Source organism: Orbicella faveolata, unplaced genomic scaffold, assembly GCF_042242905.1.
Source record: "Orbicella faveolata isolate gen_17 unplaced genomic scaffold, um_ofav_v1 contig_1, whole genome shotgun sequence".
Lineage (NCBI taxonomy): Eukaryota > Metazoa > Cnidaria > Anthozoa > Scleractinia > Merulinidae > Orbicella > Orbicella faveolata.
In genome coordinates, this window is record NW_028301536.1 from 31,866,560 (window position 1) to 31,884,460 (window position 17,901).

Genomic DNA, 17,901 nt, shown 5'->3' on the forward strand with positions numbered 1-17,901 from the left:
CCTTCGGATTTTATGTGGATTGCAATGTGTTTGTCAAATAGTAACAAGAGAAGCAGCTGATAGGGTTATACAGTTATACAACAACAACAACAACAAAACTTTATTCCTTACAGCAGTTATACCATCAATGCAACCATTTGTTTTTCTTTCAAACATTCTACGGCTAAAAATAGTCTTCATCTGGTGTTTCATCATTTCACCCGCTGAAGACTGCAGTTTAGGCAGTCGAAAGCTTGTGTTTTATTGATATTTTTAGCTAGAGAACGTTACAAGTTTATCTATCAGTTGCAGAAGGATTTCCAACCGCACGTTCACGAGCTCAATGACGTTTATTTGCCAAAACAATATAACAGGTGTTTTATTTACAATAAAATACAGTGTCAATAAATAACTATAACAAAAAATGTTCTTTACACATTAGCTGAAGTGATGACTATTCAACGCACATTGAAATAGAATCAAATTATCTTCGACTTCAATACTAATTGTTTTGACCTAACGGAAAGTCTTCCTCACCACCCGCTAAATCTAACAGAAATATCTAAGAATGAATTGTGTGTTGTTTTGCCAAGACATACATCTCTCTCAGGCATCAATAGCTTTCTTTCAACAGTACAAATCAAGCTTCGTCCTGGAGAAAATAAACACAGAAGTGAAGCATTAATTTAATCTCCCAGGATGGTCTGCAAATAATTACCCATTGCATAAACAATAATTAAAGAACTTGTGATAAAGCTTTAAAGAAATGTAGGCTCGAGCGAGATTGGAACCCACGAGTCTGCGATACCGGTACAGTGCTCTACCAACTAAGCCATCAAGCCAACTGGAAGCTGATCATTATGTGGATTTTTAATATACCCGTGGAAAAAGACTGCATGGAAAAGAATATATCAAATCATATTTAAACTGTGGAAAAAAGTATCAATTAGGAGAAGAATCAATGCAGTTAAATACACAAGTTAAGTAGCTGTGATAAAGCCTAAAAAACAACAAGATAAAACAAAGCAAAAAAAAAAAAAACCATTCAGGGAACTTAGCAAGCAGGCAGGCTTCAAGAATATAGGATACAATCGACTGAGGACATGTATGGTCTTCACGTATTTTCCGGTGTCATATCTTGCCGCAGGGCTCAACTCTCTAGTTGAACATTATGTATAGAATGATGCGGTTTTTATCCTCAATTTCGGACGAAAGCAGGGCATGGCAATGGCTTTTATTTCTTAAATGAAAACCCCTAAGATTTAATAGGACCAGTACCCATCTCCTAAGCTTTCTCCTTTAGGCTCTAATGAACAAAATGGCCACATTGAACTGACTTGGTTCAAGTTGTTCATTTCGTCTATCAGGGTCTATTTCAATCACAAGTCGTGCGGACGATTAGCCTGGTTCGGAACCATGGTAGTGCTAATGGTAATGGCAAAGGCAAATAGCAATTATGGCGATGGCACTTATGGCAATTGCAATTATGGCAATTGCAATTATGACAATGGCAATTATGGCAATGGTAATGGCAATGGCAATGGCAATGGCAATGGCAATGGCAATGATAATGGCAATGGCAATGGCAATGGCAATGGTAATGGCAATGGCAATGGTAATGGCAATGGCAATGGTAATGGTAATGGTAATGGCAATGGCAATGGCAATGGCAATGGTAATGGTAATGGCAATGGCAATGGCAATGGCAATGGCAATGGCAATGGCAATGGCAATGGCAATGGCAATGGTAATGGCAATGGCAATGGTAATGGCAATGGCAATGGTAATGGTAATGGTAATGGTAATGGTAAAGGTAATGGTAATGGTAATGGCAATGGCAATGGTAATAGTAGTAATAATTATTCCAACTTCGTGACGCGGGAGTGGTTGCCCATTTTCCCGAGCTGGGGGCTCAATAAACTAAAAAAAACTACCTAAGTACAAAAATAACTTGAATATATATATAATAGTTCTAACGACTACAATTAATTTATTCGTTACTCTTTAACTGGTCCTCAGTCACTTCTTGTATAGATTTCGCTGTGCTCGATACTTGTGCTACTCGGTCAGGACCTCTGGCCGATATTCTCTCAGTATTGCTGCGCGCAGGTAATAAGATAAATATACGTATTGCAACAGAGTAAAGATCTTCAAAAGGAGCTGAGAAGCCATACAGACGGTGCGATTACAGAAAAGAATGAAAAACACAAAGACAACGGCGACATTACAACCTGTTAATGAAATAACGCTGAACGTAGTCAACGTACCTTGGTCGACGCTCCAGTCTCGTCAACAGGGCTTGGTTGTGGAGGTTTGTAAAATGGATCCCGTGTTTGCATTAGTTCCATAAGGCGTTGATAAGAGCCGTTTTCGGGTGGAAAACGGTTTCTCTGCGACGTAAGCCATGATAAGTGGTTAATTGTGTTTCGTTTTATTACAAATTCGTGCAAAGTGTCGTGTTAACCAATTAGAGCAAACCTCTTTTCCAACTAATAATAGCATATTTTCCCACGCTTGGCGCTGGTCGCAGGTTTTCCCGCGCTTGACACTGGATGTTGCTACCTCAAGCCCTTAGTTTTTTTGTCTGTTATTTGCGTTATTGATAGCCAGATTTTTGTTTTACGACAGTCATCAACACTGAACGGTAATCGCGATGTTCAGTGATAAAGATGAGAGTACAAGGATCCGATAACTACAAACGATTTGTAAAGTTTCCCGTTCAGCATTGTCATCTTTGTAGTGTATGTCTGGAGCTGAATGGCGGCTGTTCATTCAGATAAAATTAAAAGCGCCTGGGGTACAGCTTATTTTTACAGATAAAGATTTATACACACGCTGTGTTCTGCTGAATTACTTACACTCATTGAAAGCCTCATGAGTCCTGTTGGTTTACCAGATGACGAAACCTCTGCCTGTCTTTGTATAGAAATAAGAAAAGCCTCCACTCCTATTTCACCAATTTTATTCCCTGCAATGTGAAATAAAGTTAACATGAGTTACTTCTTCAAGGCTGCATTTAACAAAATACCCGAAAGAATGACATTTTCAAATAACGAATCCTTGAAATTTGCTGCTTTAGGCCCGGCCATTAGGGTGTGTCGTCAAACTGAATGAAGTTGGGGGAGGCGTGGTGGTCTCATGGTTAGTGCGCTCGTCTTCGGATCGAGCGGTCCGGGTTCGAGCCCTGGGCCTGGGACATTGTGTTGTGTTCTTGGGCAAGACACTTTACTCTCAGAGTGCCTCTCTCCACCCCGATGTATAAATGGGTACCGGCGAATTTAATGCTGGGGGTAACCCTGCGATGGACTAGCATCCCATCAAGGGCAAGTAGAAATATTCCTAGTCGCTTTATGCTACAGAAACCGGGATAAGCTCCAGCCTCATGAGCCACTTAGCTCATATGCATACTTTGCCTCAAAAGTAAGTAAGGATGCAACTCTAAGGAAAGTACCTAGCGTGTATCACAAAGAACTTGTGGCTAACACGATTATCGACGAGAAAAACTTACGTGACAAGTTGAGGTTAATAAGCGCTCTGTTTCCAGGGATAATAATTTCACCATTCTCTTCCTTGATAGGATGTTCAAGGAGTGGATTAGGAAACTCCACGACTTCTGGTTGCTACAAATAAAAAGTATAACAAATACTTAGAATAACAACACAGGTAAATCATGGATGATGCTACAAAAATTTCTTAGGTGTATGAAAGAGATAACACATTTACAGAAGAAAATGCACACACTCTTAAATTTGAAAGACAAGTTTCGGATACTCGATACTCTGTATCCATCGGCCGAGATACGGAGTATCCAAAACGTGTCTTTCAAATTTAAGAGTGTGTGCATTTTCCTTAAATGTGTTACTAACAGGTAAATCAGTAACTAAACTCTCCCAATATATGAATGGGTAATAAGGGAGATTTATGATTGTATCAAGGTCTTACGTCATGAACCGTAGGTTTCACCTGTAGCGTTCACACCCGTAGCAAACTTGTTTCTTTTTGGGTGGGTTGTATCAAGGGCCCATTAAACGTACTTTTTCAGCTGTTACGGGTTGCGGCCCTTATTGACAGCCCTGCAGTTTATTGAGGAAATTTCTTTCCCGTGTACTTGCGCTTGAGATACAAGAGAAGCAATAACAATCGATTGATCACCTCCTGTTCAGGTTGTTGCACTTTCTTGTCTCCCTTCGTATTCGTTACTTTCTTTCCTTTACCAACGCTCTTGTTGATAGTTTCCGTGGAGCCAACTGCGTGTCAAAACACATTCATCAACGTATTGCATTTTCGCACTGGAACTTAATTCGTTTATTCCTCAGTTACAGCGGTTTTTAATTGAGTGTCGAAAGTGATCAGACAATTACTTTGGTTTTGGCTTTACTACGGTTTGAGATTGGCTGAGTAGTCTAATTGGTAAGTAATTGGTTTGATTCACTAAGTTGAAAACCACTCTAAACGAGGTGACGAAAACATAAACAAACAATTTGTGTGTGGCGCGGCATGAGTGGAGGTAGGCGGGGCTGAAGATCTCGGAAGCCTCCTTCTGTGGCCGCGCGAAGATTCGCGCCTGTCGTGCGCTTGAATTAGGACCGCACAACACAACATGCTCAAGTGGGAAAGAGTGTTTATTGCCGTTTCAAATATGAGGGCCGTCTTTGGGTAACCATTTGAAGGACGAGTGGAGACTTAAATACTTTGAGAAATTCCAAGCTATGGCCTTTCCCTTTGAGCTATGCCCTATTACAAACTTTTAATAGAAATGTCAAATCCTTCTGAACAAGAACAGACGGTTGTTTCACGAATTAAACGCAATTCGCAATTCGAATTAAAATTCTGTTTCTGTCTGTTGTCCTACTTACTTTTCTTCGCTTTTTCTGTTTCTTGCTTTTTTGTGTCCTGGAAAACAAACATTCCAATGAAATGTAATTGTTAGCACTGAACATACATGTGCACAGCTATTTCAGATTAGCTCGACTAGTGATTTTGCTACAAAGTGAAAATCCTTGACAAAGAAGCAATAATTACATTGCCACCGTGCTCCCTACAGAAACTCGTTTAGAAACAATGCGATCCAGTTACACTTAAATTTAGAGTTGGGCCTGAGCGCCGGTTGCAGGTTTTCCCGCGCTTGGCGCTGGTCGCCTATTTCCTCGCGTTAAGTGCCGGTTGCAAGTCATGGGCCGAAGTGTTGGAACCCCGTGGGGGAGGGAGGGGGGTACTCCCAGAAAAATTGGGTGGGGGTGTGCGGCCTGCTTCCCAAAACCCTTACCCTATTTATGACCAAAATCTGCGATTTTCCCAGCCCTATTTTTGACCTGACCAAAAATTTGATACACTATTTACGACCTTTGCGGCATGTACACGGTTGCTACAAACTACTTTAAGAAGGGCTTTTGTTGATGGTCTCGTCATCGATAATGAAAAAATATCTTCTTCTAAAAAATCTTCTTCTAAAAAACATACCCAATACAATACTAGCAATACAATACAACCATACCCTATTTATGGCCAAAATGACCAAACTCGATACCCCATTTATGACAAAAACGTCCGCAGATACCTAAAACCCTAAATACCCTTTCCCAATCCGTTATAACAAAAATATGTTTGTCTACACTGAAACCATTTCACATGTGTCTAAATTCATGGAATTGCCGCAATCTAAAGCTATAACACGAATAATTAAAGAACTCATCACGACGCACAGTGAAATTCTCAGAACTATCACTGAAATAAAGATAACAACCTGTTAGGAGAATTAATATCCTGAGCTACTATATAATAGGAATTAACATCCTGATGTTTGATCTCACAGCTGTAAGATACTTGAATTACCAGACATGACATTTGGTTGAGAACATGCATTTAGAGATTGACACAGAAACCTTTTTCTTTGCATAACTGTTTTGCTATTTGTGCAAAATGGTTAGTTGTTACACTATGGTACTAACAAAAACTCTGGTTATTGCTGCAAATGTTACTGTTGATCGTGTCAAGGGACGAGACGGCTACAAAGGAAATGGCCAATGCCGTCAGTTGATAAGCATGTGTTGCAGCCGGGAAACGAGTTGAATTAGTGATCATTTGAAACGTTTAATATATGAGGTTTATGGTTATTAATTGATTAATAAATCAATTAATTAAAATCAGACGCCCCATTGCAGCAAAGCTTTGTTGGTTTGTTTCATTGTAAAACAAATTAAAACAAACCGAGAAAGCCTTGCTGCTATTTAAAAGTTCAAAATTTTCCTCAAAATTATATTATCTTCCAAGAAACAAATTCACTTTTCAAGGCTGTGGTCTAAGAAAAATGACAAGGATCCCAAAGGTTCCTAACCATGAAATCCTGGGTGCCCAGCACTTAGGCTTATATGAAAAAGTAAGTTTTTCCAGTCGCCCAAAGGCAAAAGTCAGTACCCTGTGGCACTGGGGCGCTTCAAGAGCACAGCCCTGCTTTTAACTATAGTGGCTGAACACGATGCTTTGTACAGTGTGGGCTGGCTGGCAAGTAAACAGTACAAACAAACAAACCCGTTGAAAAAAAGAACTAGATGTACACGTATCTAGGGCTCAAAGTTCAGTTTCATAGAAAACAGAAACACCAATTTAGGCAAGGAAGCTCGATGGCAGACTTTCAATGAAATCTATGGCACCAACTTGCCCAGTATTTAAGTTACTTTGACCTCATCGTCATCGAGCAATTAAATATAAACTTTGATGTCAGTATTTAAGGGAAGTTAAAGGCCAGAGTGATATATTTGACCAAGAAACACCTGAATGATTCATGTTACAAAGGTAACCAACGTGATGTACTCTTATTCATTAAACAACTGAATCTTGAGTATTGCTATGATGTACCGTACAAAAATGCCGAGAGTTTAGTTGCTCACTGTTTATACCTTCTTTTTCTGTGCATCTCTTTTCTCTCTGCTTTTCTTATCTTCCTTAGAAACATGTGTTCTGCAGGATGGAAATGAAATATTTTGTACTGAGTCTTGTAGTCTAAATGGGCTTATTTCAAAGGGTCCAAACAATTTAGCCTGCAAGCTAGCTCTCAGGCAAAAACAAACAAAAAAAATTCAGTACAGTGTACAAGAAACCCAGTTGTAAAAAATACATTCAATTTCAAAATGTTGTATAATGTCATGGTAACCTGTGCAAAGGACTGAGTAGATATAGTTTCTGCACGCATTACGTGCCTATCAATTAATAGTCTGTAACATGTAATGTAACTGTATCTTACCCACTGCGAACACTGGCTGGCCTGTCCTTTGATCCTCCAGTCGGTGCATTCAAATTTCTGGAAGGACTTCCTGTCTGTTGACAGCAAAAGATAGCAAATTACAATAATTTTATTTTTCAAAGAGAAAAATGGCAGAAAAGTTGAAAAGCAAATAACTACTGTACATGTAACTTACATCTTCTGGAGTTTTCTTGGAAATGAGAAGCCTTCTTGCTACCACTTCTTCATGGGAAAGAGCAAAGCTTGAAAGCACCTAAAAGATCATTTCAAAGAAAAAAATCGATGAAGGTTTCCAGCTTTTACAGTCAAACAGGAGGTTCTTTTGATGCAAACTGTGCTATTTTGTAGTTTATTTACTGTAATGTTTTTTTTTTCTTTTGATGCAAACTGTGCTATTTTGTAGTTTATGTATTTACTGTAATGTGTTTTTTTTTGTAGTGTTCATAAGTAATGTGAATTATCACTAGCTAATAAGACTTCATTGCAATGCATATATCACCAGAAAAAGATTCAATAATTCAAATTGCCTGGATATGCAGAGCATAATGCATTTCAAAACTTTCAAGCTTTTCATAGCGTGAACAGTGCATGAAAGACAGGAAGTTATACGTAATATATGCTTGATGGTCCAGTACACTGCCAGTAGACACAGTTACTCATGGCTGGCTGGTAGGAGCCTCAATGAAAGAGTTTTACTCACCTCTGCTAACTTGGAAGCCCCATTATCACCAATTAGATTGCTTCCAAGGTTAAGAGATAACAGGGTTCTGTTCATTCTTAATCCCTGCAAGAAATAATATCATTATCGTTTGAATTAAAGCTATTTAGTTTTTGTCATTCATATGGCAAATTATGCTAAATCAAAAAAACTTCTTTCGACAAGCAACTATAGAAATTTGTGTATGTGTATTTATTGATTTTGCAAATTAAGTTAACTGGTTTTAATTTACATAATTAAATTTTTAATGAAGACAATCAAACAATTTTTGAGTGCTACAGTTCAATTTGATTTTGGTCACATATGTATGGGTTATTGACCAAGCTTGTTCGGTCAAGATGGCTGGATATTGGCCAAGTTCTTTTTTTTGCGTGTTTATGGACCGAGACAGAGTCGAGGTCCACAAACTCGCAAAAAAAGAACGAGGCCAATATCCAGCCATCTTGACCGAACAAGCTTGGTCAATAAAGGATTTATTATATGGCTTTCGCGGAAATTTTTCTTGCGGGACACAGCGGGTAGTCCCGAACGGGCAAGATAGCTCCATCTTGCCTGCTCAGGTAGCCAATCACAGTGCAGGATTTGATTCATCTTGCCCGCTCACGGAGCTAGCCATATAATAAAGTAAGTTATGCTATCTATGTTTTAACTCTTACCCCTCTGGCCTTTCCTTACCTTTGCTATACAAGCAGCACCTTCACATGTGATCTTGTTGTAACACAGATTCAATGTTGTTAGCGACTTGTTGGGTGTCAGTGCTCTACCAATCATCTTCGCCCCCATGTCATTAATATAACAGTTCCTCAAGGATAGGTTTTGTATTCTAGAATATCGAAATAAGAAACAATAATTATAAATTTAAAGAAGAACTGTTGCTTCACTACATTTACATCAGCTTACTATTTACTTATCTGAACAGGTAGTTCAGAGTCCTGTGATAACACAGAAGGAATTTACTTTCGTGATCCTATCAGAGCTGGGTGAAGAATGCCGCCCACAAGTTAACAGTAGATGTATATGTAGTAGAAATTTGTACAACATATTAAAGTACAGAGGCCAATATAACGTAACATTTACACCAATAATATTTAATCTTGTCAATCTGCCACAGACAGAACAGTCATAGAGGGCAGATTCCAAGTCCAAGGTAATGGGATAAATGACTTTGGAGAGCAGATTAACAAATTAAAGCCAGTCGGACATTATACCCAGAAAGCATGTCCAGAAATACGCAAATAATATTAAACAATTCAGTTTTAGTACAAAACAGTTACCTAAATCACATGATATTACAGACTAAATGAACCTTTCAAAGGATACAAAATTAAAGATTTATTCAGTTTAAAAAGTTGTCATAAACACTCTTAATTGGCCTAAGTAAAAATGTATAAATACTGGCCATAATTTATATTGCTGATTTTGGACTGGAACTAGCTTGCAATGGAGGCTCATGCGGGTGGAATATCTTTAGAAAGAGATTACTGTCATATGCATTTGGACAGACTCCCACATTAGCCTGATCAGTTGCAAGCTAGTTCCAGTCCAATACAAAGAATATGAAAATGGTCTAGTTATTACATGTATTCAAAATAGCTGTACAAAGTAAACTGTTGCATGCTTGATACTTACGTGCTTTCTTCACCAAGAAAGGCTCCATATCTTTGAAGGGTGACAGGGTTGTTATCAAGACACAAAGTTCTGTAAAACAAATACATCAATCAGTAAATGCCTCTTTCCCTCTGATTAGTCATGAATATGTTTTACCTTTAAGAACCATAAGCCTGCATATAAGGTACAGAAGCCTAATAGCTAGACATTAGAACATGAGTCAAGTGGCCAGGGTTTAAGCCCTGCTGAAGTCACTATATAGTGGGCAAGCTAGGACACAAAACTCTTGGTCAGTGCCTTAGTCTCAGAAGTATAAATAGGTATCGGCAAATTGTTGGGACCACCATAATGGAGTAAAATCTGTGTCATGTTTTAGTAGAATCCTACTGGTACACTAATGCATTTAATGCTGCAATCTGATTGGGGAAACTGTACCATCAGCTGTTATCTAGTAAATAATTATATATTTTGAATAGAGTCTGTGAATTAATAATTTAATAAAATAACTGAATGAACATTCTAAAACATGGAAATCCAAATTTACCTGAGATTAGGGAGAAGAGTAACAACATGAGTGGCTAGAGTGTTTAAACTGTTGTCCTGAAGCCCAGTGTTCCAGAAACTAGTCAAAGCAAAATATAGAATACACAGTTAGCATGAAGAAAGTGAAGCCTTTCCTCTGATGCAAATCTTTATGCTGGTCAAAAATATATTTATAAAATTAGAATGTTGGTCGATGGCCCCTCAAATAATGACTTGCAGCAGGGCTGGGCAGATTTAATACTTATTATAGTAGGTAGCCCACAAAAATCTAAATCATAATCTACAATCCTATTTTATTAATATTTGTCACCAATTGTCAGTGATGCAAACATGTAGTTGAATTGAAATACACGTGCTTTATAAAACAAAGACAGTACATGTATAAGTTGTCATTTTTCCTGTGATCTCACAATCAGTGACATTACATTAAGTAAGATCCTTCAATACAAGTTTTCGATGTTGTTTAGACCTGATTTGAAGTTTTGAAAACTTCTGGCTAAAAGTTTTAAGTAGTTACCCCCAAAACTGTAGTATTAATGTGACATAAATTTCTAGTAATACTCACTCAATTGTAGTTAACTTCTCCAGTGGAGGTAATGTTACGGTTAAGATATTTAAAATTCTATCATCTATTTTCCATCCTAGATTTAAACAATGAAAATATCTCAAGATTAAAATTATGCTATAAAAAAAAATAATAACTAAATAAAATAACCCAATTACGAATGGCATATTTAAAAAGAAATGTTATTAATAATTGCAAGCACATGCACCCAGTGAAATGTGAAATGACTACATAGATCTGAAAAAAGCCACAGTATTTAAAGGTTATAAATAACCAAATACCATCATGTTAGGAAAACTTAAAACCAAATTAATAATTCACCTCACCTCGAATATAAATCTCCTTGATATGAGACTTATTTCCATCCTCTTCAGTTTCAACCTCCACTCTGGGTTTAAAGTAATGATATTTTTCTTTGATGTTATATGTTGTGGGTGGTTCTTCAGTTTCATTTCCAGGGATGGTTGCTGTTTCATCAACTTTACTACTGTCGTCTTTCTTGTCAGCTGTAAAAGAACCAGATGCAGATTATTAATGGAGCTTGTTAGCCAGGCATCTCAAAAGCGAAGACCTAAGGCCTGTCTGAATCTCAAAAACTAAGACCTAAGACCCCATTCCAAATTTCAATTGAGAGGGAGAGGAGATTCAGGGGGTCTTAGATCGTAGGTCTTAATTTTTGAGACATCCCTTGTTGGCCAGTGCTGCACAGCGCATATCCTTAACTTATTTAGTGCATGCAGTGATCAATATCATGATAATCTTAGAACTTTATGTTAATTAGAATGTTTACCAACTTGAAATTGAAATTTAATTTACAAGTTCCTAAAAACTCTTGTTTCTGGAGATATTATTTATAATTAACAACAAGCTAAAATCTCCAGTGCAATTTCAAAGAAGATCTCTTACAATAAAGCACTAGTTACTAATAACTGGGCCAAAACAGAATTATAATGGCATACCGTCTTTCTTGTCCTGCTTTCCTACAGGAGTGTTATCTTGGGGTATGACATTTGGTGTCGGTGGACGATGAGGTCGTGGAACAACTTGCATGTTTGGGAAACCTGCTCTTGTACATAATTCACAAAAATCCACTTCGAAGTTCCCTGTTGGAGTGTAAGGTTCTGGAAATAAAGCAAAAACCTGATTAAAACTACAGGTTTCTATCTGCCCAGTATTAGTCCAAAGCACAATTTCCAAACTTCTTGCAACACACATGTAACATCATTCAAAACATTTTCCACTTTTACAGAATAGAGCCTGTAATACACAGATCTGCATGCAGACTGTTCTAAGCTGTCATAAGTTTATTTGTCCCTTTCCGCTGGAAAAATCCATTGTGTTAATTTTAATCTTGCTCTTAACAGTAACTCACAAATAATAATCCATGACAGCCAATACAAAATGTTCTAGGTAGTACCTGTCAAACTAACACGTACTCTTACAGCACTAGACCGTGAGGATTTCATTACGATCAGTAACTAGTCAAAAGCTGTTGAGACTCATTGACCACAAACTAGACTCTTACTTAATAAATACTGCATGTGTGCTGCAACTTGATAAGTGCCGGCTTAACAGTAATCTAGTTCATATTCCAAGCAAATCCTTTTTAATAAATGCAGTCACTTAAAGGTAAATATTATGATATGTCCTATGGCCTGCAAAGAAGGCATGATCAAAACATACAGCTCAGTTGAACAGGCTATATCATGTTCTCCACTACAATCATGTTTATGTCAATGTAGCACACATATTTGCAGTGCTTGTTCCATCCACAATGAATACCACTAGATTTAATAAACATTTTAATATGCAAGAGCATGACTCATTGACACACTCAAGCAGCAAATTAAATCATGACTGTGCAATATTTTCTTGACTTCCTGTTCATATCAGTCAGATTAATAATACTGAGATGTTTCAGTATTAAAGGCTTACTTGTAAGCCATACAATAACAAAATAAAAAAACAACTGCATACATGTACAATGAATTGCACCCTTAATTGATGTCCTTGGCATAAACTATATTCTAAAAATGTTAATGGTCATACCATAAATGATTTCAAGGTAGTAGTGCCGTTGTATAATATTATTGAACAAACACACCACACATATGCTACACTTTTTCTATTTACAAAGTCACCATTTTCAGATAGGTGGTTTTCTTGTTCAGGAATTTCTGTTATGGACTCCATAAAGAAAACATTAGCCCTGAGACAGGTATATAAAATCTTCATTACATTGTGTTGCTGAACATATTCACTGCCTTCAGATATACTCTGGTTGACAATCAATACATTAAGTGCCGATATGCACTCATAATCTCTTTGTTGCCAACAAACAAACAACTAAACAATTCAGTATGACCACTAATTTTGCTCCACTCACTACGCTGTTTGAGTTTTTTTTTTTTTTTGCAAAAAAATCTCACATGACTATAGAGATACAGTTTGGCAAACTTAATTGTAGCGTGGTACAAAAATGCATGTAGAAATTATCTTACATTAATGTGCTTACACCATAATGACAAGATACTAATCATCTGCTATCTAATCATTAATCTATAAAAATGTCCCAGCATGAATATTCATTATATACAATACAATGATCTAAGGTGTTGCTCATTCAATTTGTCTTTGAGCTACAAAACAAAAGAAAACAATTAAACGTTACATAAGACATATTTTCTTTGTCATAATTTGTCCAGAAACTTATAAAATATATAACTTGTTTTCTGAAACATGCAAAAACTGTCCTGGCAATGAGTGTTAGAAGAGGACTATGAGGATTAGGTTAGAAAATCTCTGTCACTTTGCAAGTAAACAAAAGGTACTAACTATAGTGAGTTTAATCAGAGAATACCTCATCTTAATTAGCATTGAAGCAAGCCCCAATTAACTGCTGGTCGATTTATAGGTCATGCCATGTGAATGAAAGATTGAAAAAATGTTATCAAATTTCATTTAAGTGTAATTTAAGGTGGTTATATACAACAACTATGACTGCAGTGGAAGCAGTAGGAACCCTGGCCAGATATTAGACTTCAAATTCACACCGCAGCACATATGGAACCCATTTATATATATTGATGAAAACTCATGTCCTGATTCAATCTATTGGTGCCTGGTTAGATAAATTGAGTCAGCATGGTTTCAAGTCTTCAATTTGTATCATGATTACTACCAATGGAGCCAATATACATGTAACAGGAGAACTGCATCTACAGGTATGAGGAGAATATGCATTAGTATGTCCTATTAGACTAATTATTATCAGACATGTTGGTGCATTTCTCCACAAACTGGATCAAGTTAAACTTTGGAATTTTGATGCCAACTAACTGCTTCTGAGGGCAGGACCCTGAGCTTGACAAGCTTAGCTTGCCAGTAAGTTAGTACATGAAGATTTACATAGGTTGTAACAAAGGGAAACTGCCATGATGAATTGATCATGGCCCCTAGCTTATTTAAGTAACTGCAACAAATTTGGCAAATAAGAAAAATGTTTTTAAGGTGAAGAAGCTGGTTCATTATTATTCTTCTAATGACAAGAATTGACTTGATATTACTCCTTGATGTTCTTCCATAACAAGTTGCCATATAAAGGTTGAAGTGGCCTGATTCTTCAATAGTTCACGGATGAGAGCGAATGGAGTCTAAGCTGAAAATACTTAATGAATAAGTTTTATCCTCAACTGCAAATTAAGATCAGAATATACAATATCACCACTGCTGTCAAGTGTTTCCCATGATTTGAGGTCAGTAGTTTTTTTTATTAGTCTACAATTTATTTTTGTCATTTCTTCTACCAGTTAAACCACAGGTAGCCCAAGCTTGATATATAAGAAGCTCAATTTGTTTTGGACCTCTCTACCGTCACATAACTTGCGTGATTTGAATATTTACAAGGGGACGTTATGGGGAGAGAAATAGAGCCGAAAATTGTGAAAAATTACTGTTGAATTTTAATAAAATTGCTTACCTGAACTCCAGTGGTGGTTCTCTCATGTTCAGTGTGGTTTTCTAGCGGATTTGTTGCATTTCCATAGAGTTAGTTCCACTGTTTGCTCTCTCTTTCAAAATTTTACCAGGGTTGGGTGCTTGAGCCAAAAGCCGAGCAGACCACTTGACGGAAAGCGGCCGTAAAATCCCCTCAAGGCCTCTGATTGAATCCAAATTTCACGTAGAACACAAACAACAGTTCTACTATCCAATTAACTCTTCATCAGAGATCCATCTTCACAGAAAGGGAATTACATATGTAAGGCTTGCCAATTTCTGAAGACTTTTCTGAAGACTTTGGCAGAGACATTATCGCTTTGTCGTGTTAACTAAACTATTGCAAGAAAGCTAAGTGACCAAGCCTCGGCTCAGATTTCTTACACACGTGGAGGGTGACAGTCTGTTGCTCATAATACTTAGTATTATTGTCATTCTCACCCCATACAAACCCTTATAAACATGTAAATCACACAAATTACATGACAGTACAGAGGTTAACAAAAAAAATTGAGCTTCTCATATATCAAGCTCGGGCTACCTGTGGTTAAACCAGAAAAATTGCCAGTCTTTTCTTAATTATCTTACTCATCTCCTTTCTGATTGCTGATTATGATTCTATTCTATAATTTAGTGGTTAAAGGTGGCTTCAAAAGAATTTCAGCCCATAATTTTTTTGGGACTGGTTGGAGTGACACAAGTTGCTGGAACCCTTATAAAACCTGTCCTTTCTTTCACAAATTTGTTCCAGTTACTGATCTCTGTCGTTTCCATAGGTCACCTTGCTCTCTAGAATTCAGATTACATGTCATAGTTTTTCTGTAGTCACAAATCAAGGCGTAATGATTAGTATAATTTTATATTTATTTTCATAGGTTACCTTATTAGCATGCTTCCTGCAGGGACAAGCAGTTATATGGTTATGGCACACAAATAAAGTTGTTGTTGCTGCAGTAGAATCCAAGAAGTCGAGAGCCTTGTTTGAAAATTTGAGCCGGAGAATGAGATGATTTTGGACTGTCAGATAAAAAAGAAACATACAAAAATGGGACCCTCTGACTCATCTCGGGGGGGGGGGGGGTACTCCCTTATTTGGCCTATATAGGTATGTGTGGCCCCAAAGGGTAGGGTTTTTCAGCTGTTTTAGTCATAAATAGGGTATCGATTTTGGCCATTTTGGTTATAAATAGGGTATGGTTTCAGCACTCTAGTCTTTAACTGGGTATATTTCTTAGAAGAAGCTACTTTTTCTTCGTTTTCAATAAGAACATCAACAAAAGCCCTTCATAACTTAAGTCTAAGGCAACTGCGCCAGCCACAACGGTCATAAATAGGGTATTGAATTTTTGCCCAGGTCATAAATAGGGTAGGAAAAATCGCAGATTTTGGTCATAAACAGGGTAAGGGTTTTGGGAAGTGGGCCACACACCCTCACTCAACTTTTCTGGAAGTACCCCCTCCCCCCTGGGGACTCATCATGAAAGATTCCAAGATTCTGAGATTCAAACAAAGTCTCTGAAAGTCACGAATTTCTAGTCACCAACTGCTAACCCTCAGAACCCTTAATTGTGATATAAAATGTATCTGAAATATTTCTAACATAACAGGTTTGTACACTGTACAAAAAACAACTTGCGTCACAGAAATTCATTCTTTACCCTGAAAATTTAGCTGAAGATGGTCACTACTCAAAATTGCGACAAGTTAGGGTCAATGTACTCACTACAGCCTAAGCTGAGCAGTCGCCAAGGGAATATAAATTTATAAAAGAAAGTACAAGTTAAATTGCTTGACTCTATCTAGTCAATTGATCATATCTTGCACATTGATTAGAAAACAGAAGAAGTCGTGGAGCTTTCTGGCTTCAAAAATAAATAATGCACTCTAGATCACCACTTTGTCACCTCACTGTTCGAACAAATGACTGTATCAGCTATTACAGCACAGCTATCGCATAGCTCATTATAAATACCATTGTCTCGGCTTATAATCTGCATGTAAACGGTTGCAGACACCTCCATGTATTACGATCGACAACAAAATTATTTGATGGTCAAGGCAGCGCTCACACCATTCAATTCGCGTGACTCACATTTCTGACAAAATGAAATGAATTGTATACTTTAAGCAAAACACGCAGTTACCTCCATACCACATGAAAGTGCTCATGTAATCTTCTTCCTCTTCGATTTCTACCGCAATCGAAAGCCGAGGGCCATTTCCTCGGTCAGATTTCCTCAGCGCGCGCTTCATTCGAGAAACAGAACGTAGCGTTGCAAACATTGTGATCTCATAAGCTACAGATCACATCGGTCAACATAGGTTAAACAGAGTATTCCGTGTCCCTAACAACCTAAATCTTCGTCAGTTTACCATGAAAAGAAAAGATCTTTCTATTCTTGAACAGTAAGTCAACAAAAGTTGACAAGGGACAACAAGTGAACGAATGAATCAATAACTTGATTAAGACCTTTCATTACACAGACGAAATCAATAAGGAAAAAGTAATCGTTCTTGACAGAAAAAGAACGCCGTATTTTCAATAATGACAGTGTCAAAACTGCCATTAGGCTTTATTAACGATTGTTTCAAACGCCGATTGGCCAATATCTCTCAATGACTGGCGGGATCGGACAGTGGAAAAACCGCGGGCAATATCTTTTGGCTGCTTGAATACAACTACTAGTACCACACAGCATTTGAACAAAACATTAAGAAACACAAATTGGACTTTCTTTCTAAATGGAGTGATATATTGTCAAAACTTTTATTCCGATATCCTGGCGCTAAGTGTAATTTCCCAGCCCACGACGTGCAAAGTAAGAATTTCATTCCATTGATTGAGCTCTGACATACGTTCAGACCGACTGGTTTGTTTACCGACAAACAATAACAAAACAAGAGTTCTTAAAAGCCATAAAAAATTCTAGATAATAGTAGTTTATGTTGAGCTAAAGGCGAGTTGAGAAAACAAGTCCAACTAAAAACAGGAACGTTTTACAGGCTAAAGACATTACGTTCACAGCCAACGGAGAAGAAAGCTTACCCAATTCAACAGGCTGTTCTTCACTTTCCTTTGCATTTTCTACAGGCGTTTTATCTCCCGCTCCTTTATCACCAGAAGTACTGCCTTTTTCGGTTTTATCAGCTTTATCAGCCTTCTCTGTTGCTGTTTTCTTCGCCATTTCACTTTGCTAAAGACAGCAATATGTCAGAGAATATCCGCCATGTTGGTTACTGCTACTCAGTCCC

At 37.5% G+C, this 17,901-nt stretch overlaps 1 protein-coding gene and 1 long non-coding RNA gene across 7 annotated transcripts; one reads left to right on the forward strand and one right to left on the reverse strand.

Annotated features, from left to right (window-relative positions):
* Positions 1-342: 342 nt before the first annotated feature.
* LOC110047113 (leucine-rich repeat-containing protein 71-like) lies at positions 343-17,900 on the reverse strand. 5 transcript variants are annotated; one of them, XM_089272493.1, is made up of 17 exons: positions 17,696-17,900; positions 11,613-11,793; positions 10,980-11,159; positions 10,654-10,729; positions 10,090-10,167; positions 9,567-9,635; positions 8,613-8,760; positions 7,920-8,003; positions 7,395-7,472; positions 7,220-7,293; positions 6,876-6,936; positions 4,836-4,872; positions 4,132-4,226; positions 3,488-3,599; positions 2,838-2,947; positions 2,247-2,369; positions 343-631 (listed from the first exon to the last, which is right to left on the reverse strand). In XM_089272493.1, the coding sequence occupies exons 1-17, from the start codon at positions 17,729-17,731 to the stop codon at positions 620-622; spliced, it is 1,554 nt and encodes a 517-aa protein (XP_089128619.1). In that variant the 5' UTR covers positions 17,732-17,900; the 3' UTR covers positions 343-619. The 5 variants fall into 5 exon arrangements, with proteins under 5 accessions (XP_089128619.1, XP_089128601.1, XP_089128606.1 ...); XM_089272475.1 differs by having other exon boundaries at positions 11,613-11,774; positions 17,696-17,834; XM_089272480.1 differs by lacking the exon at positions 17,696-17,900 and adding an exon at positions 16,794-17,015 and having other exon boundaries at positions 11,613-11,774.
* Positions 13,360-15,608, forward strand: LOC149118778 (uncharacterized). Of its 2 annotated transcripts, XR_016201761.1 has the most exons (3): positions 13,360-13,480; positions 13,783-14,408; positions 15,525-15,608. It is a non-coding gene; the product is annotated as an uncharacterized LOC149118778 (long non-coding RNA). The 2 variants fall into 2 exon arrangements; XR_016201760.1 differs by lacking the exon at positions 13,360-13,480 and having other exon boundaries at positions 13,520-14,408.
* Position 17,901: the final 1 nt, after the last annotated feature.